Below are 20,998 nucleotides of genomic sequence, written 5' to 3'. Positions count from 1 at the left end.
GCAGGAGACAAAATGTGGTCTCTACATACAGTGGAATATTATTCAGCCTTAAAAAGGAAGGAAATTTTGATACATGCTTACAACATGGATGAACCTGGCACATCATACAAAGTAAAAGAAGTCAGCCACCAGGACAGATAATCTGTGATTCCATTTCTGTGAGGTGCTGAAAGAGTTGAATTCATACAGACAGAAAGTAGTTACCAGGTACTGGAGATGGGGCTAGTGGGGAGTTGGTTTAACAGGGACCGAGTTTTAATTTGAGATGAAGTTCTGACAATAGATAGTGGTGGGTAAATGCATAAAAATATGAATGTACTTAACTGCCTCTGAACTGTATACCTAAAAATGGCTAAAATGGTAAAATTTGATGTATAGTTTACCACAGTAATTATTTAAAATAATTTAAAGTACAACATACAAAAATACAACATACAAAAATTTTAATAATTTAAAATACAACATACAAAATTTAAAAATACAACATACTTCTTGCATGTTTAATTTGATATCTAAGTAATCATTTAAGTGAAAATGTATCCAGTGGAAATCAAAGGTATTTGATACTTCCTCTCTATTTAAAAATGTGTAAGCCCATTCTTTAACAGTAGAAAATTTTTCATTATTCCTTTTCTCCTTTCCTCATATTTGTAGTCTGCTTCTCCCACAGAATTTTATCCTAATGTAATATTGTACACTTACAGGTCTTTGGCTGATTACATTACACTTGTCTGCAACAAAAACAGTACATAAAAATAAATCTTAAATTATCTTCTGTGAGTAAAAGGCTGTAGGTATTCTGGATTGCCATGGCCTTTGATTGCTGGGGCAGTTAAGACCATCTAAATGTTACAAATTTTTATAAAGTTTTGTTTATTGGAAATGCTTCTTAATGAGATAGATGGGACATTTAAAAACCCATGTAATTTTGGACGACTCACTTATTGCTGGAATGACTCAGGGTTTTCAACATGATATATATTCCTATTTTTTGTTTTTCCAGATCTGTGTTCTGAGTAAACTTGCTCACATAAATAGATGGGAAACGAAGGAGTTAATTGGAGCAGCATGTCTCAATTGTTTGAACTCCTCAAGTTCCAAGCAAAAAGTTAGACATCTGTCATTATTTTTAGGCTTGTACTTGCTGGCAGTTCGATTTAATCCTTCATATTTGTGACAAACAAGGAACTGGAAACCATCTAATTTGCAAAAAGATTTACCCAAGTCATCAGTCACTGAATTTCTCAGTTTTTTGAAAGTGTACCAAGAGAGCTTTATGAAGACTTTAGATAACAATTATGTCTATCATTCTTTGACTTAGAGACCTTGTTTACCTTAATTTACCTAAAGGATTGAGAAAATTAAAATAATGTTAATTTAAAAATACACCTTTGCCAGCACAGTATCTTAAGATGTGTTTTATCTTCTCACGTAAAGTATGTATTGTCAAAAACCTTAGGTCTGTAGATTTTAACTTGCTGTACTTATGGAAAATGTCAACCATAAAATCTAATGAAGTCTGTTCTTATTCTCAAACCAATCAGTTCAATCAGACTTGGCCTTTTGTCAGAAAAAGCCTGACTTCGCTTTCACCCGGTATTTTTATGAACATTTTCCAACATACATAAAAGCTGAATGATTTATGAAGTGAACACCCATAAAGCCCTTCACCTAGATACTATGGTAAACATTTTGTCAGTTGGCTTTACAACGTATTCGTTTATTTACCCCCTTAACCATTTATCTTTTCACCTGTTTACCTTTCACAATTAGTTTCAAAGTAAGTTGCCGATGTGAATATAATTCACCTCTAAATACTTCAGTGTGCAGGGGCGTCTGGGTAGCTCAGCTGGTTAAGTGTCTGACTTCGGCTCAGGTCATGATCTCACAGTTTGAGTTCGAGCTCCATATTCGGCTCTGTGCTGACAGTGTGGAGCTGGCTTCAGATCCTCTGTCCCCCTCACTCTGCCCTTCTTCCTCCGTCCCTGCCTCTCTCTCTCAAAAACATTAAAAAAAAAAAATACTTCAGTGTGCATATCATTAATGTTCAGTATTTGCTGATAATATTTTGAGGTAAAATTTATACACAAATGCACAAATCCTCTGTGGATCATGAGATTCATCCTGACAAATAACACACACCCAACTTGGACTCCCGTCAGTTGTAGTGCATTACCCTCCCCTCACAAAGGTCCTTCCTACCTTTTCCCAGTCCGCTCCTTCCACGGCCCTGCTGCCTCTCCCAGAGGCAGCCATCGGATTTCATTTCATCATATGAGTTTTGCCTGTTCTAGAACTTCAGGTAAAAGTACATTTATGTAAGGCTTCTTTCAGTGTAATTAAGATTCATCTATGTTGCATGTATCAGTAGTTTATTCCTTTAGATCGCTGAGTCATATTCCAGTATATACATGTGTCACACTTTATTCTGCTGTTGATGGTCACTTGGGCTGTCTCCAGGTTTGGTGATTATGAATAAGACCATCACCGTTCATGTACAGACCTTTTTGTAAAAGCATACTTTCATCCCACTTGGTTGAATACTTTGGAGTGGAATTGCTGTGTCCTAGAATAGTCTGTTTAGTTGTGTAAGAAATTCACAGACCTTTCTCAAAAGTGATTATACTGCATGTATGATGCATGAAAGATCTCATCGGCAACACTAAATGTTGGCAAAATGTGGAGCCAGTCTTTCTAAATTTAGCTGTCTGGTGGGTACGTAGTGGTTTCTTGTGGTCCAATTTGCATTTCTTTGACTAATGATGAGCACTTTTTCAAGTGCTTCCTGACCTGTTGGTTATGTATCTTTTTGAAATGCCTTTTCAATATTTTATGCCTTTTTGAAAATATTTTTTCCTTTACTTTTGAGTTAAGATTTCTTTTATATTGTCCATACTAGCTATTTATCAGATATGGTTGCGGATATCTTCTCCCATTTCATAGCTTGTCATTATTTTCTTAATGGAGTCTTGATGAGCAGAAGTGTTTAATTCTGGTAAGACCCATGTATCAAAAGTTTTTTCTAATGACCATTACTTTCTGTGTCTTCCTTAGGAAACCTATGCATCTGTGTACTCCTCAACCCTAAGTCACAAGGACAGTTGATGTTTTCTTAGAGTAGCCTTATGGTTTTGCCTTTTTTAGATCTCTTGGATTCATATTGAATTAATGTTTGTATATGGTGTCAGGTAAGAGGTTAAGGTTCATTTTTTTTTTTTTTTTTTTTTTTTTTATCCCATGTGGATGTCTGGTCAGTCGAGCACCATTTGTTAAAAAGTCTTTCCGTACTGAATTGCTCAAAGGCCAGGTATTTCATTGGGGTTGCACTAACCACATAGATCACTTTGGTGGGAATTAACTTTTTAACAATATTGAATTTTCTATTATGTGAACATGGTATATGACATTTTAGAATCTAAACATTAATGTTTATTTTAAGGAATATTGTAGAAATCACTTTTGATTGAAACAATTTGTGGAATTTGAAGATTATTAAAAACAGTCAAGACTAAAATAAGCCAATGATCCTATTTTTCTGATGGTTTGTAGAAAGCAAATAGGTTGTCTCTCATACTTTCATCTGTAATATAATTTAATGCATAGGTAAAATCATGTGTAAGCTTTTCCAGAATATCCTAGCCATCATGCAAGCTCTCTCATCTGACCTGTTGTTTCACTTATCAGCACATAGATAAACGATAAATTATTTTCTGGAGTGTGAACTTCTGAGGAATTGTGATTAAATCTAGCTAAGCCTTTAATGTTTGGTGACTAGTGTAAGAGAAAGTTAATAAGCCAGGGCCTGAAGATTGGCTTTGATATGAGAGGCATTAGGGAGCCAGTGAAGGTACTTGTTTAGTAGAATGAACACCATGAAGGAAAGTGGTGTTGGGTAAGAATGGGGTGAGTAAGAATTACTTGGAAGAGACCATCTGGAGTAGAAAAACCCTTTTAAAATTGTACTGCTCGGAGTGTGGCCAGCATACCAGGAATGCGACATAATATGGGAGTTGATTAGAAACGCATATTCTGGGCTTGACCCAGACCCACTGAACCTGAATCAGTGTTTTAAAAAGATTCCCAAGTCATTTAAAGTTTGGGGAGTACTGCTCTGGAGAAGCTTGCAGTCTCCCTGGCATATGAGTAGTTAAGGGCCAAAGTACAAACAGAGCAGTTGAAATGATCTTGACAGATGTCTGACTTCTTGCACGTTTGTTCTTTCTCTTTAAGTTGCCAAGATGGATTTCCAAAATCATCATTTTGGTTTTTTTTATTTTGTGTGAGAAAATTGTCTTTCAGACAGTCTTTTTAGAAATACATTCTTAGAAATGCTACTTTATAGGCTTGTTAAAACCCTACGAACCATAAATCATTGATTTAAGGAGATTCAGCTATAAAGCTAGTCTTTTGAAAGAATCTAATGGGAACAAATAATGCAGTGTCCTATCTCTGCTATTCCCAGAGCCTGGAATTTGGGGATAAAGTTGAGATTATTTTAAAAGACTCGAGTGTGGTTGCTAAACAAACTATAATAGTGTGCTGCTTAGGTTGAAAGAGGGAAAAGACAGGAGAGGATGGATTTTATGCTGCATTGTTATAATTGTACACTGACTAAAGGAAAATCCATTAGTAGTCTGCTGACCTTATACAGTAGCTGTTCATATTTTTCGGTTTCTTTACCAAAATTTCCATCAATGGACAGAATTTTCACATTGTTCTAATCATGGTATAGATAGATGCAGCTTTGTAGTCTGCTTGTGCCATTTAACATATTTCCCTTCAGCTCTTCTTCCCTCTCATCCCTGGCCTCCTGATAGGCCTTCTGAGCTCCGATCTCTGGTTCATCTTGGACCCTTCAGCCTGTTATTTCCTGTTTAAGAGTCCATAGACATCCCTCACTTGGCGTGCCTTGGTTCAACTGGTACAAACACACCTTGCTGACCTTACCTCCTCATGGAACTAGATCTTTTTCCTAGGATCAGCTTGTGATTCATCTGTTCTGTGAAGCCAACCCAACTTCTGGCAGTCACCATCTGCCTTTGTACAGTGGAGCCTCCTAACTTAAGGGCTTCACAAGTGAGGGCCTCATAGCACAGTTCTTGTCTTCCCTTAGTCTCCAGACTTCAAGAATGGTGGCAGCAGACGACCCTGAGCAATGCTGTGCTGAGTTTTGCTGGCAGAGGAGTCATCAGAGGAACAACAGTCTCTTACGAAGATGGAAAAGATAAGAGATGAGGTCACTCTGAGCCCTGGAGCCAGGGTCCCTGGTTCACCTCTGCATTTTGAGTCTGCCAGGGGATGCTCTAGTTGAGATTGTGGCTAACTTTGACCTTTGGGTCAATTTACTTATTTCCCTGAGTTGTTTGCCTGCTAAGAAATTTGGGGGATTAACTGTAAAGAAGATAACTGATAGTTTCAAAGGGAAATGATTTTTAAAATTTTGAACTAAATTAAGAAACTTAAGTCAGAAGCTTTGTTATGGGTATGGATGAAGGAAACTTGTAGGAAAAAGCATTTAAACTGAGAGTCCTTGTTCATTAGATTGCCTTAGAATAAGAATTATCACATCATCTTGTGCCAGTTATCAGCTTTTAGTACTTGAGAGTACGTAGATGGAGCTGGGCAAAAGATTATAAATAATATCCTCCAGTAAAAAGGGTCACATCCCTGTCCAGCATCTGCTGTGAGCTTCAGAAGCAAAGAAAAGCTTTTGCTCAGTACAGTTAGCCTTTGCTTTTCAGACCTCTTACCTCACTGCATGTTAGGCTGTGTTGACAGTTTACTTCTCAAACTTTCTTTCAGTACACGGAGAAGAGGTGGACAGCAAGGGGTAAATTTGGATAGAAGGGATCAGTTAGTCATTGGAAAGGAGCGTTTTTGGGTAACCTGTTTCTGGAGGGGCAACTGGATGGCACAGTTGGTAAAGTGAGTGGCTCTTGTTCTCGAGGTCATGAGTTTGAGCTCCATGTTGGATGTAGGGATTACTTCAGAAAGAGAGTCTGTTTCTTGAGTAAAATATTTCTGAACACAAAGGCTCCAGATAAGAGTGATCATGCCTACCAGGCCTACCATCTCTGAGATTGCTGTCCTGGTATGATTTTCTTAATTGAAGCGTAGTTTAACGTACAATATGATGTTAGTTCCAGGTGTACAGCATAGTGATTGGACAATTCTGTATTTGACCCCGTGCCCACCACAGTAAGTATAGTCACTGTTGGCCACCATATGACATTACTACAGTATCACTAACTCTTTACCTTATGTTCTTTGTACTTTACATCTCTGTGACTTCTTTTAGAACTGGAAGTTTTGTCCTGGTACGATTATTAAAATTTGCCTCCTTTCTCTCAAAAACGTCTTGGTTTGGATGATAAATTACATGGTCACCCTACTGAAAACTGATAAAATGCTTTGTGTCGGACAGTGTACCAGATGTTTTATGTGATCCTGAAAGAATCAGGATCTGCTGTTGCCACCTTACAAAGATGCTCAGAAGCTAAGTAACTTGACTGAGATCACACAGTGGCAAGACTTGGTGAGCAAAGTAAGATCCTGTTGGACTTTTAAAGCTACTTAATTTTTCCCAGTCTGCTACACTAAACATTTAATGGGTATGGCCTTCATTGATTTTAGGATCTAGTGAAGGAACCCTGCAGTGGTTGTGAAAGCCTTTTTCTGGAAGAGAATGTGGGATGGGGGATGTCTGGATAAGGATAGAGGTGATGTGATGCCTATGGTGGGGATGCTGGGAGTGAAAGTAGAGTTGTGTTCAGATCACAGAGCTGGATGCACGTAGCCATCAGTATCCTTAAACAGCCCTGCTGCTGAAGCCTGGGTCTCTCAGCTTGGGATGGGAAGGTTATGGAAGTTGTATAGATACTATTGCTCAAACTGGTGTGTGCATACATATCAGCTGGTAATCTTGTTAAAATGCAGGTCAATTCCATAGATCTCGGGGGTGCTGAGATTGTGTATTTATAACAAACTCCTGGTGATGCTGATGTGGCTGGTCTTCCTCACTAGACTTTGGGCAGCAAGAGTATAGTCGATGATTAGATCCTTCCTGCCAGAGGCATGGGGGTAGTCATGCACACAGATACCCTCATTTTAGAGGTCAGGGTGGGGTGGGGGCAGTTGTGTCTAGGCAGAGGTGGCCTCGCTGTGGGGTGGAAGGGACTATATAGATAGCTGGTTTAGTGGGCACAGGTACTGAAATATAGATGTTTTTAAAGGCAGCATTGTTTTTGTAGTTAGTACACGTAGATTATTTTTAAAGTTTGTCCTTAGCTTGTGTGAGGGTGGACCTAGAGAAGCAGGAGGGGAGTGTTCTGGGGTGGGGACAATACCAACATGGTGCAGTGGTGAACAAGGTTTTAACAAACACAGACAGGGAGCAAGCAGAGTATCTATAGCCAGACAGGAATAACGTGGATGGATGACACAGCAGCAAAGCTCTAAAGAAAAAGGAAGGGAAAAAGAAAAAGAAAAAACCACCTCTAATGGGAGGAGTCTCTCCTACAGACTGGTCATTTCTCCCCTCTCAGCTCTGCCTGAGTGCCCAAGGACATAGGGGTATGTACTGCAGGTGGTTCTCGCTAGTTTATCCTGTGGCTAATAGCATTTTTCTTGCCTCTGCCCACCTGGGACCCTGTCTATATCGGTCACTGCCCGTATGACATGGGAGAACAGGTGAGGCGGAGTACTGCCACCAGCATGGTTTAGGTGTGAGCAGCCTGCCTGCTGAGGCTGGGACCTTTGCTCTCTACCCTCTTTTCTGGGGAGGAGGCCTTGTGACTACAGGTCATGATGGCAGAGGACTGATACGGGAGAGCACGTCACCAAAGAGGAAATGGCGGAGGTTCCAGAATATCTGGGCAGAGCTGTACTTTGTTGCTGGAGCTGTGAGTGGTCACAGAAGTGGGGCCTTGGTCCTGAGCAGGACCCCTGAGTGAGGGCCCCAGCAGCCAGAGGCATCAGTGAGCCTCCCAGCTGGCTAGCTGGGAGGCTCAGAGTGCTCCTGGAAGGCCGGAGACAGGGCGTTGGCAGGGCCGGCTGGTGGGAGCTCCTGAGCACTGGATTTCTGAAGGGGCAGAATAGCACTGGGACTGTTGCTTTTCTTTCTGTCTGTCTGAACTGTTTAGCGGTGTTGCCTCAGTCTGTCCCTATGTCCGGCCGCCCGAGGGAAGGGAGGCTGGACCTGACAGAGCTGCTCATGACTCATGCCCATCCTGTTGGGGCGAGAGGAACCAGGGACAGGAATTGTCCTGGTCAGGGCAGAGCTTACTCTGGCCTGTGGGTGGTGGGACATACCAGGGCAGCCCGGCGACTCCCTTCCCTCTGCTGAAGCTGACCCCTTTTCTCTGTGATGTGCTCCAGACAAGCCTGGAGCACCAGGTGTTGTTTCCCAGGGTCCCAGTATGCAGTGTTTTCTGAAGGTTACCCCATTCCTCAGTGGTAAACACTGCTGTGTCAGGGTGCTGCTCAGGGGCCACTTGGAGCACATAGATTTTTGCTAGCAGGATTGTGAAGCTTTGCATTGGGCTGCAAAACCAGGGCTTGAGCAAGCAGCTGGAGAGAATCCAGGACTAGAGTGTTTTTGGGTTTGGGGGTGGAGAGCAGAGGGAGGGGAAGGGAGGGGCAGGAGGGCAGAGCTACACAAGCAGGCAGTCACTGCTTTGGCTTTGCTGTCAGCGGAGAGGACTTCAGTCGTGCCTCGGGGCCGCTTGGCCACCATTGCTGGAGACCGGAGGGCGCTGCCTCGGAACCCTGACTTACCGGCACTGCACCCGGACTGTTCCAAGTAGCTGTTGTGCTATCTTTTCCCGGGGAGGCAAGTCTCCTCCCTGTCGTCCCCTCCTGCTCCTCCCCCATTCTGTGAGGGATGATGCCGCTTTCTATTGCACAGCTCAGCCGGCTGATGTCACTGGCAGCGGGAAGCATCAGCAGCCTGATCACATGCTGGCCCAGTCTGTAATGCAGACGGGATAGGGGTGTGTATGTGGGGAGGGGGGCTGTATGGCAACTGCTCTTGCTCTGACGCCCCCAAAAGTGCAGAGGCAGCGGCCGCAGCATCCGGCCGACTTGGATGTCTGCTCCTTGAGCTCTGGGAAACTATTATTATTAATATTTATTGTTGATAATACTGGGGAAAACAGCCCTTAACTCTGGGGTTTCTGCTGTCCTCCTGTCCAAAGCAGACTTCCAGGACTCAGAAGAAACAGTTACGAGCAGGATGCTTTTCCCCACCTCTGCGCAAGATTCTTCCCGGGGCCTCCCAGATGCAAATGACTTGTGCCTTGGCCTGCAGTCCCTCAGTCTCACAGGCTGGGACCGACCCTGGAGCACCCAGGACTCCGATTCCTCAGCCCAGAGCAGCACACACTCGGGTGAGTGCCAGAAAATGAGTTGGCTGGGGGAGGGGGACGCATGGGGTGGTGAGCAGAGACATCCACAGCAACAGTTGTTCTCTTCCCCTTTGCATCACCCCCCCCCCCCCCCCCCAATACAACATGGAGCTGTTTTGCAAGAGATGGAAATGCTGGCTGTGAGCGTGGCAGGACAGATGGTTGCTCGTAAAGGCAGGCATGGCTTTTCCACTTACCCTGATAAATTCCCTGGAGTTGTTAGTGTGCACCTGGGGTGGCCCTGAGAAGGGTCCCCAAGGTGACAGTCTTATGCAGAAAAGATCCAGCTAACCCCCCGAGTGCCCAGGCCTGTTTTGGAGATGATGAAGCAAAACACTTTTCAGTGGGGGAGGGGACTTCAGGGGCTGATCCCTGGATGTCCAGATTCTGTTTCTCAGTGGTTTTTATAACTAGGGACCTGTATACGAGGATGGGTGAGTCCCTAAATCATGGCAAGGGAGTAATTTTAACCTCCAGTGTGGCTGGGTGGTATTAGAATATTGGAATTGGCTTTAACATACGGGTAAGAGCATTGACCCTGGAAAGGGACAGGCAGGGTCAGTGGGGTGGAGTAACTCTCAGCTGCGGAGGCTTTGTTTTTCTTTGTGTGAAGGGTAACCAAATGGATGGAGGAAGAGCCACTCCCCTTTAGGACCCCTTGTTGCCTTGGGAGGATGTGATGGGGACAGCCTGAAGGGGCTTCTTGGCCAACCCCGTGAACTGCTTCTGCTGAGAACTTCCCAGTGCCCGTTTCTTTCCCTCTTGTGGTACACGGGGGAGGGTTGGCCAGACCCAGCCAAATCTTGGAGTGTTCAGGAAGAAATGGGAACTTCAGAAATACTATAGGTAACTTAAAACCCATGTATTTTGCTTTATGTACATTATACCTTAATAAAAAGAATAGCAGCAGATACTTAGGGAAGATGGAAAGGTAGTGGGGGGCAGCCATTTCCTATTGGTGCTGACCGTGGAATTCACTGAGCCTGCCATCCTTCCCTCACCTCCTCAGCTCCAGAAACTGGCAGTCATGGTAGCCAGGTACCGTCTTGCTGATTTCTCTGGCCTCCACCCTATTTGGCCGCAGGTCTTTTTTTAGAATGCTTTGCAGAGCCCGGGACTGTTGTCTGTTGGCATTATCCCATTTGATTGGGGGTAGGGGGTTGGATTTTTTTTTTTTTTTTTTTTTTTTTTTTTGATTTGAGGATGGGGAAGAGCTTTGTCTAAGTAACTACCTCTGGGTTAAGGTAGAATTTCTTGAAGTACTGGCCTTCAGTTGGCTCAGGTTTTTCCAGAAAGATTGGTAACTGCCCTGGGGCAAGGAAGTGTGGCATCCTGTGCCTGGAGATCTTGGCTGGAAGGCCACGGTTGCTTCTTTTATGTGGTACTCTGAAGTTGACCCAGATGGCCTGTGAAGCTGACCTTGTCCTCATTCCCACTGTATCTGAGCAGAAAACAGAAGAGCTTATGCAGGAGGTGGGCACCTGTCTGTGGTGACCAGTGTTTGACTAAGGCACTATCTCTCACTGGTGTCAGATTGGGGCGTGGCCCTTTGGCTCTGGTCTCTGTTAGCTACAAGGGTCCTTCTGAAAAGTAGTACTGCACACAGGTTGCAGGAGGGCGCAGGTTGGGGCTTGGAGAGCGTAGCCTGAAAGTTACTGTGAAATTAGGCTGTAAAAAAAAAAAACAGCTTGGACCCAGTCGTAATTCCTCCAGCTTCCTTGCTGCCTGAAAGTCCTGTGCTTGTAGCTATTTGTCTCCAGAGTGGGGATGAATTTATTTCTTCACCTTTCATCTCAGGCACATCAGTGATAAATATCACATGATTTTGTGGATCAGGGAGGGACTGCAGTCTGTGGCCCTAGCATTCACAGGGACCAGAGGGCTGCCCCAGTGCTGTCATCTGGCTATGGGCAGGGTTAGTGTGGCCGTGTCTTCCTTTCTGAGGGTTAAGGACACACCCATCCCTCACATCCGTGATGTCCTCAAATTTTGGAGCTATGATGACGGCCATCTCTCTTCTTTTCCCTGAGCTCTGGGCCTTCTCAGCCCACACGAGGGTACTGCCTACTGGAGTAGGATGCAGCCCTCCCACCAGCCAGCTGCAGTGCCAGATCGGGCACCCTTGCCAGCAATGCGGGAACATGCGGCCCACATTCCAGTGCCTACACTGCCTTCCCTTCTGAAGACCAACTAGCTCAGTTTCTTCAGGGAGGGAGGAGGTGTTTCAACATCTCTGGGCAGTCTGGGAGTTATCCATGCTGTGTTTTGTGGAGCACAGGTGCAGGCTTGCTCCTTGGGCTCTGCTTGGTGACACATTGCCCCAGGCAGCTGTGGCTTCACCACTGACCACCTTCTGCCATCATATGTGTTCATCAGTGTTGGGGGTAGGGGAGGAAGATGGCAGGGCTCTTGCCTGAAAATCTTGGTTAAATGTATTCAAGCATTGAGCCCTGGCTATGTGCCAGGTACTAGATTAGGCTCTGGAGGTCCATCGATGAATAAAATTGTTGCCCTTACAAATCCCTGTAGCTACCAAGGGTAAACAGATGAGAAGGTATACCAAAGGCAGTGTGATAGTTGCTACAACAGGGGCTTTCATTTTTTCCACTAAGGATTTTTTTTTTTTTTTTTTTTTTTTTTTTTGCACAGGGACAACTTTTAACTGGGTTCTCAGCATGAGACTGGTACATGGAGACCTTTCTTGGGGGGCTAGGATCCTTCCGCTACATGGGCTCCATTGGCCTCCAAGGCCTGCTTTTGAAGCCCCTGGGGTGGAATCTGGTTTTGAGATTAGTGCCTGCAAGACCAGCATCGGTTTGGTTATGGCGCTTTGTGGGGTCCCTCCTTCTAGAAAGACTGGGCCTACCCTGAGGCCTCACCTCTTGCTGGGAAGAAAGCCTTTTGGGGAAAGATGAATGTTAGACATTGGTTTTTCCCTGAGACCCCAGTGGCATGTGTCCAGCACTACCTTTGTCATCCTTGTAGTGTGTCTGAAGTCCTGTAATAGAACAGTAGAACCACGAAAGCTGTCCTCAGTATCTTGGGATGGGGGATGGAATGACTAATAACTACCAGTTGTTGACTGCTTCCTATGTGAAGTCCATCATGTGACTTTAATGCTTGTACAATCCCATGAAATGGGTAGTCATTATTTCTATCATAAAGATGGGTAGGTAGGGTCACAGGTTGTGAAGTACCAGAAGTCACACAACTGCCAGAACTCACAGTGCTCTTTGGTTCCAAAACTCTTGTGCTTTCTATTACACCTGTGTTCCTATAAGCAGAACTCTTAACATGTTGGACAAGAACACCTATGTTAAGGTATTTCCACATACTGCCCTGGGGCTGTCCATCCAGAGGTGATGTGTTCCCTAGCTGAGACCCCTCAAAGCTACAGTGTGCCGTAGACAGTTCTGGCTCCCCTCTACCTGAGTCTTAGCTCATGAGCTGTGCCCACCCAATGGATCTGTCTCCCTGACTTCCCCCTGGGGACTCTGTTGCAGGCAGTATTACTCAGCATGAAGGGGGTGACTGAGAATCTACTTTGGGGAGGCCTGGAAGCAGGGACTCTTAATGCATGCCTTGTATCGAAGCCCAGTGGGTAGACCAGATGTTCTGTCTGAGGATGCCAGAGGCCATGCCCTGTTTTCTCCCACTGTCCTTTAGAAGTCCCCGGGGGTTAACCTGTCCACCTTCTCTGGTTTCTGCCCTGACTGCTAACCAGTCAGGTTATGAATGGTATGTTCCCATGCTGTGTTACTTGCAGGCTCTCTGTTGGTGGGCGGGCTGGATCAGCCTGGAGTGAGAAGGGGGACCCTCGGCATTTTGATTTTGCTGCTGCTATACTTCCAAAACAGCCTTTCTGAGGTGATACTCAAAACAGAGTTGGGCTCCTCATCTGTGGAACATGGACTTCTTGGGCTGGACCAAGTTCCGCTCCTGCAGATCTCCTTCAACCATCCACTTCTCCACTACTGTGTCCCCAGCATGCAACACAGCACCTGGCTCATGGCTTTTTCATAAGTATCTGTTGAATGAATGATGAATGTCGAGCCACTGTGTTGTTAATCCTGAGTAGTTTTGAACTGTAGAGTTCAGTCAAGGTCTCCCCCATTCTTCTGCCTCCCACGTGTTTTGATCAGCTGGATGGATGGATTCTTCAGAGATCAGTATCTCTGAACCTCCATAGCTTCTAAGGCATGAAGATGCATTTACAGAAAATTTTGTCATACACTGGAACAGGAATTCTATCGTGGACTCAGGAAGTCTACTGAGAAATAGCATTTAGTGCAGAGATGAGGGAGGGCCTGGGAAGCAGTATGATAATAGGGTGCCTCCTAGGCAAGAAAGAAATTGGGTACAGGGGGGGCATGTGTGCTGACCTTACGTGGGACTTGGGTATGTCATTTCTTCAGGTAATGAAACTTGTCCAGTCATCTCCTCTCTCTAGAGGAGAAAGGCTCTGTTGGGTGCCACATTGCGTCTATGGGATCCAGGGTCAGTGAAGGCAGCTCACACTCAAACGATAGCCCACCACCTGAATTGGAGTGTGGTGTAGACTGCAGGGTTGGGGTTCCAGGCAAAGAGCAGTCTGTTGTTATACCTGGAATGAGTGCTGCCCTCCCACTTCCTATCTGTGTGCCTTCAGATGGATTTTGAGCACAAACAACCTAGAGCTAAGGGTTGGGAGAGAGAAGGAAGGGTTCCAAGTATGTGGCCCTAAATCTCAAGCTAGAAATAATGGCTCCTGGTGTGGGTTTTTTCCATGATTACTCCCAGGAGTTAGCAGGCATCTGACTCTGATGTCTTGGGCCTAGTCTCTCCCGAAGCTGAGCTCGAACTCAGGGTCTTGGCAATACCCACATACAGTTCCAAACTCTTGCTGCTGCCACCATCAGGCTCTGGGTGACTTTGTACTCTTGGGGAAGGCTTCAGAAAATTCGAACAGTGACTCAGCTGTAAAAACCCACAGGAGCTGGCATAGAAGGGTGAAAGTGGAGAAAGTTAACAATCGGTCTAAAAATATTCCTGCTGATTTGGTCTCTTGTACCCTCTGAGGTAGCATTAATGAGCTGGAACCCTCTGCCAGGTCTTCTCTTCCCCGTGACTTCCCTGAGAGCTGTCTGTAGCTGATCCTGATTCCTGCCAGCATGTGAGTGGTGAATGGTGCCTCTGCTCCAAGAAGAGCACACTGCTTTTCTTAGTCACTTTTGGAAGATACAAGTGCCATATGCTTGGCCACCAGGGCTGGAGGTACTTGGTAAACGTCAGACTTCCTACGGTCCCTGAGTTGTGGAGTTCAGGAGTAGAGCAAAGGTCTAGGGCCCTGGATCCCATTGAAAAGTGACTACGGACTTCTCTCCACACTTACCAGCCCCCAAGCCATATAGGTTAATGCTTGACGTCTGGCCTCGGGGAAGCTCTGTGCCCTGTGATGGGGAGTGGACTTCAAGATACTGACCTGCAGCATAAATGACCTAGCACTTGCCCTGGATTTTAGATTGTGTAGCTTAAAGAGCGTGCCTTTCTAGTAGATATACTTACTACTTCAAGTTACGAAGAGGGAAACCATGGATTGCTAGCTTTTTGGCTCCTTCCCTCCTGATTCCCAGCTAGTGGGAATCAGTGCTAGTCACACCAGGGGAAGTATGGTGTCATGGGCTGAGCCAGGAGTAGGACAGGTTCCATCTCTTGAAATGAGGTTCCATCTTCCCTAGAAGCTTTTCCTTTGATCTGTAGATATTCAAAGAACTACCTGCTCAGGTGCCATGTGAGTAGACTGTATAGGGACACTCAGGTCACTCTAGGGAATCTGACCACAGGTGACAGTTTCCAGAAACCTGGCTCCTTCTTTGGGTTGAAGGAAATCTCAAACCAGGTGGAAAATCATAGGCCTGTTGATACTAGGTTTTTTTGTCTTCCCCATATCTTCTAATCAAACTCCTACTGTATTCTTGGCCCTCCCAATGTAACATTTGCAGGAAACTGCTGCAGTGGAGGTTCTGATGTGACCCGGGTGTGGGAATCCTGGGGCATCCTGATTTTTTGTCTGCTAAATGACATTGTCCCTTTCCCTTTTTCTTCTGTGTGGTTAGGATAGTTTTCAGTGAAGCACTCTTTCCTGCTTTTAGTACTTGAATGTGGAAGTATGTACACATAGCTGTGAGGATCCCAGCAGGTTACTGGGAGGATTGAGCCAGGGAGGTGCTTCTTCTGTCCTGCCCTTCCTCAAGCGCAGAGTAGGCTCTCTTCAGCCTGTACCTATATATACTTAGTTCTCTTCGAAGAAAGTATTTGAAACTAGTGGAAGGAGTATTGTCACAATTTGATGTGACAAGTAACTCTACTTCTCTCAACCTCTGTTTTGGTGATGGGCTGGGTTGGGATGAGCTAAGATTTTTTTGCTCCGGTTCTGAGTTGCTGCTAGGTCAGTATTGTGTCCTTGAGTTGAATAACCTTGATCAAAAGGGTGCGGCCTCAGTGAGCATACTGGCTCTAAGGGATATGATGTTTCTTTCCTTTTAGTACTGCCCAGCAAATACTGATCACCTGCTCTCTGCCAGATGTTGAGTTAATTACTGTTGGAGTGGCTTGGCATGGTTGGTTGAGAAGGCAGAACTTTGTCCATATGTGTGCCTGCAAATATCCATACAAATGTTTTTGAGGCTTTAAAAAGCTTGTTTAAAAGAAGATTATTTCTCTAAGATTATAGTCTCTTATAGGCAGAGACTCCAAAGGTACTTAGTTACCATTCCCCACCCCCTGGGGATTCTAAGCCCTGTTACTTGTGCTTGATTCTCCTTTTCCGGTTAGATCCAGTTACCTTGAAAGAGGCAGAGAAAGTCAAATGGGAACGGACTAGTTTCACTTCGTGTCATTTAAAGAAGCCTTTTGTTTGGGAATAATTTCACATTTACAGAAGTTATAAAGTTATACCAGGAATACATGTATTTCCTTTATCCGGATTCTCCTATTATTTTTTTATTTTTAAGTTTGTTTATTTTGAGAGAGAGCGAGCGAGCCTGCATAACCAGGGGATGGGCAGGGAAAGAGAAAATCCCAAACAAGCTCTGTGGTATTGGCGCACAGAGCCTGACAGGGGGATCAATCCCACGAACTGCAATGTGAGATCGTGACTCGAGCTGACCAGCTGACTGACTGAGCCACCCAGGCGTCCCCAGATTCTCTTATTGCTGACATTTACCTTTATCATTTGCACATTATTGTACTTAAATATGTTCATAAGTGACAAAACAGTTCTCAACTCCATTCAACTTAAAGTTGATCTAATACTTAAACTGTTGTTCATAGTCCAGTTTTGTCAGGTAACCCAGTTGGATCCTTCATAGCACTTTCCTCTTCCTTCTTCTGTCTTAGCAGGTGGTGTCTGCCCCAAGCAGTAGGCCCTACCTCCCTTGGTTTTTGCTCAGTATGAGCTTACAGAGAATTTTGGTTGTCTTGAATATTTTTCACAATGTTCGCCTTGTTCCGGTCATCACTCTTTCTGAGACTATATTAGTTTGTTCCTGCTTACTGTCACTCTCCCTCTGTCCTCCCTACTCCTCACCCTGCACCCAACTAGTGTTTCCTGAGACCAGACTCTTTGGGAAATGTCCTATAGCCGCCTTGCTTTTTTTCTTTTAGGTATTAGTTGCCATTATGCTGTAAGAGCTGTGTTTAAATAACCTGCAGAAATAATGACATATCAAAGGTTTCTGGGGCATGGTAAGGGGGACTGATTAGAAGAGTGATGTAGCAAGCCTCAGGTTTTTCTAGATGAGTGCTTCTCACACTTTAATGTGCACACCGACCTCCTGGGGATCTTGTTCAGAGCGCAGGTTCTGATTCAGTAGGTCTGGAGTGGGGCCCACGTTGCATTTTTAATGAGTTCCTACAGTGGCAAGGTTCTAGAGAAGTTTCAAGGCCTGGATGATTTAGTTCCCAAGGCACTGACCTTTGGTAGGCGAGAGAGCTTTGTCAGTAGTTGATGGTCTTAAAAGGAATTTGAACAAAGAGAGGTGTCAAGAACATGAAGACAAAAAGATGTAAAGTCCTGAGTATTAAAGGTAGCTAGTGAATGGTGCATTATAGGAAATACAACTCAGAATCAGAATTAGGTCTCACTCTGTCATTCACTAGCTGTTATTTATACAAATGCTTGCCCTTTGATCCTTGATCCTCTCTTTAAGATGGGGTAATATTACTCACTTCTTAGGATTCAGTGAAGATTATTTACCTTCAGGTATAAGTGCTTCTAACAAAGTGTCTAGCACATGCTATATGTGCAGTAAATGGAAGTTGCTATTAGCAAGTAGTAGGAGCTTGATGGAACCTGGTCCAGATTGTAGAACAGACGATTGACTATGAGCCATGCACATTTAAGGAAGTGGAGTTCATTAGTGGCCAACATGGGTTGTCATGCCTTTATCTTTTTAGACAGGTATATTATCACATTTAGAGGAGTGCTGTAGACCTAATTCCTAGCTTTGACATGGGAATTTGACAAAGCCTCCAGATATCTTTGTGGGCATAGTTAAGAAAAAATTGCATGTGAGTTGAGGTGGATGAATTTGTGGCTTGTAGAATGGAGGCACCACCACAGTAGTGAACGGAAATTGACATGAATGATGAAAGTGGTCTCCAGTGGCATCCCAGTTTGCTTTTTGACTCTTTCAAATGCACGTTTTCTTTTTTCTTAAAAACCTTGGGTGAAAGACTCAGTTACTATGGCCTCAATTTGTTGTCCTTGATAGCCCCAGACACAAGCCCTCTGGGCCAGCCATCCTCCCTTGAGCTTTTTTCTGCGTGCTGCCTTATTCTGCGTTTTCCCTTGACAACTTCTAGAGCTCCCTACCGTGCTACCCCTTTTCCCAGGGTTAGCACACTGCTTTCTGTCTTGTTGCTCTCTGGTGAGTGCTCCCTCTAACCTCTGCACTTGCTGAGGGCTTTTACTTGTGGGTACTGTTTTGTCCAGTGGAAGATAGACATTCTTCCAAGCTGAATTTACCATTTATCTCAGGGTCATTCTTTCTGTTCCTCATTACTAGTTTCCCAGTCCTTTTCTCCTCTGAAGACGTCAGTATTTGTTTTATATTTGTTTATTTTAACCCCAGGCTCAGTTATCACCATGAGTCCCTTTGATACCCATATGGGCGACTTAGTCAATTTTTTAGACTCCACACTGCACGTCAGCCAGTTGGTGGTCACACATTATCTTACCATCCTGAAAGCTCAGTCCTCACTGTTCATCCTGTCTGCCGCTTCACCTCTGTTGTAGCTGTCAGCACGTTGAAATTGCTGGTTTTCCATTTGCTTCAACTCTGTTGACCTACTTTGGTCTTTCACCTGTACTACATGACCCGTCACTCACCTCCTGTGTTGCTATTTCCATCAGCTCTTGTCTTGTTTCCTCCTTCATAGCCCCGTATGGGTCCAGTGGAGAGAAGGGCCCGTCGGGTTTAAGTGCTGTCTCTCTGGGTTGGGCCCTGGGTGCAGGTGTGGCCTTGCTGAGTTTACCCGATCAGCCTCCTTTGTCATCCCCCTAGCAGCTCTTCAGTATCTGCCAGGTGCCTTCAGGATGAAGTCTCAGTGCTCTAACTTGTTTTTCAAAGGTCTGTGTAATTTGATTACTACCTCATTATTCAGCACGCTGTGAACTTAGGTTTGTAAAATGTGAAGAAAGAGGAGACCCTCCAGGGCATTGGTACCACGTGTAAGGCCGATGTGTATGATCCGTTAGTTTCCAGAGGTTTTATGCCAGGTTTTGCAGCACCCGGAAGGAGCCTGGAATAAATCTTCACACCTCCTGCCTTCTCAGGACATGAGCTCAGGGGCTTTGATTTTGTGTTTCAATGAGGGAGGGGCTTGTCAAGAGTATTTGAGAATTTTGACAAGGACTGTTTCTGGTGGATGTCAGAGTCCAAACATTGAGAGACACTTTCAACATACAGTTATAAGCTTGTGCTTAGGAAACTGCTTTCAAAGGCCTAGTTAAAAGAATGTTTCCTTAAAAACACAAAGTAATAAATTAATGGACTCCTTGCTGTATATGGTACAGCTTCCCTCATCCTCAACACACATGCCTATTAAACTGGCTAGAATTAAAAAGACTGGTCATAACAGGTATTGGCCAGGATGCGGAGGGACTGAAACCCTTATCATTGCAGGGGGAAATGTAAAATGATACACCCCCTTTGGAAACCAGTGTAACAGTTTCTTTAAAATTCAAGGATGTATTTGTCAGAATAAAATACACATATCCGCAGTATCCTCTGCATTTAAAGGTACACTTGCCTTATCTTTATCTGAAAGGCCATTTGGCTAAAAGAGAGCGGGCTGAATGGCATGTGTGTCTGGTTCCCTGAAAGCATGCTTTCACTTTGACTTCATGTTTGAAGAGGTTTATTCCTGCCTCTTGGGACTCAGCACAGCCCCCAGCAGGCATTCAGTCTAGCTTGGAACCGGAGAGGAAACCCACCCTGGTGACCTGTGTTTCACTCCCTGACCAGTGAGGGGAGCCAGTCACAGCCACCATCTATGAAGCACTTATGCACACTTCAGCATGTTACTTTGGTTTCACGTCACAGCCATTTGAGGTGGATGTTTTCCCCTTTCTTCAGATGGAAACAGTATTGGATTCATGCTTCTTCCCTAGCCTTCGTGCCACCGTGCTCCGTGGCAAACGTGTTTATTCCTCCTCCTCATGGATAGAAAGGTGTGCTTTCCTTTGGATTCCTTAATTCTTCAAGGCCATGGGTGGAAAAATGTTCTCTTCTGTCCACTTTACCTCTCTCATCTCTTCTGGCCTTTGCTTCGCTCTTTTTTTGATGTTCGGTATTTAAATGTTTACCGTGTGCTGGGCACTGCTCTGCTGAGCACTTGCCATCTGCTGTCTAGTTATTGAACCTTCCTGATGGTATTATGAAATAGTTGGTGCTCCACTCGTGATGGCTGTGAGAAAACGAGGACTCTGCTTCCCGGAGCACACAGCCATGGAGAGGTGGTGCTGACCTCGGGTTCCATTCCAGGTTTATCTTAAGCCAGAGTGGGCTTAACCATCTGTCATTCTGCTCCATCCTCAGTGTCTGAAGTTCAGGGTGTATGGGAGAGAGTCTGTCTATGCAGGAACATGGCATAAGGGAACTTCTCCGGCAAGAAGACCTGCTCCTTCTGAACCAGACTTGTGGGATGTGTCCTGAAATTGTATGTTTTAGCTATATAGTGTTAGGTAGGAATTCTTGGGGCGCCTGAGTGGCTCAGTTGGTCAGGTGTCCGACTTCAAGTCATGATCTCACGGTGCGTGGGTTCAAGCCTCGTGTCAGGCTCTATGCTGACAGCTCAGAGCCTGGAGCCTGCTTCACGTTCTGTATCTCCTCCTCTCTGTGACCCTCCCCCACTTGTGCTCTTTCAAAAGTAAACATTAAAAAAAAAAAAAAAAAGGGAATTCTTTGAATAAATGTGTTGGCAGGCAGTAAGGAGGGAGTGTGGCTTGGGCTTCCTAATGGTTCTGAAGGTGTCTCCTGAGGCAACATGGATGTGTGTATTCAGATATTAATAGCAGCTGTGACCAGGGTCCCCATTGGCACATTTCCCAG

The 20,998-nt window shown here is 44.8% G+C and overlaps 1 protein-coding gene across 10 annotated transcripts in view; it reads left to right on the top strand.

The window, feature by feature from the left end:
• Positions 1–20,998, top strand: part of CPEB1 (cytoplasmic polyadenylation element binding protein 1) — a 90,669-nt gene that overhangs the window by 55,270 nt on the left and 14,401 nt on the right. For 7 of the 10 annotated variants that reach the window (XM_049614229.1, XM_049614225.1, XM_049614227.1 and 4 more), the window contains exon 3: positions 9,195–9,386. The exons of 1 other annotated variant lie outside the window; for it this stretch is intronic. In XM_049614229.1, coding sequence (XP_049470186.1) covers positions 9,195–9,386 — 192 coding nt within the window. The remainder of the gene's footprint in view (positions 1–9,194; positions 9,387–20,998) is intronic. 2 more of the 10 variants (XM_049614226.1, XM_049614228.1) reach the window with 1 other exon arrangement.

This window comes from Panthera uncia (assembly GCF_023721935.1).
Source record: "Panthera uncia isolate 11264 chromosome B3 unlocalized genomic scaffold, Puncia_PCG_1.0 HiC_scaffold_2, whole genome shotgun sequence".
In the NCBI taxonomy this organism is placed as follows: domain Eukaryota; kingdom Metazoa; phylum Chordata; class Mammalia; order Carnivora; family Felidae; genus Panthera; species Panthera uncia.
This window is presented reverse-complemented; position numbering and strand designations above follow the sequence as displayed.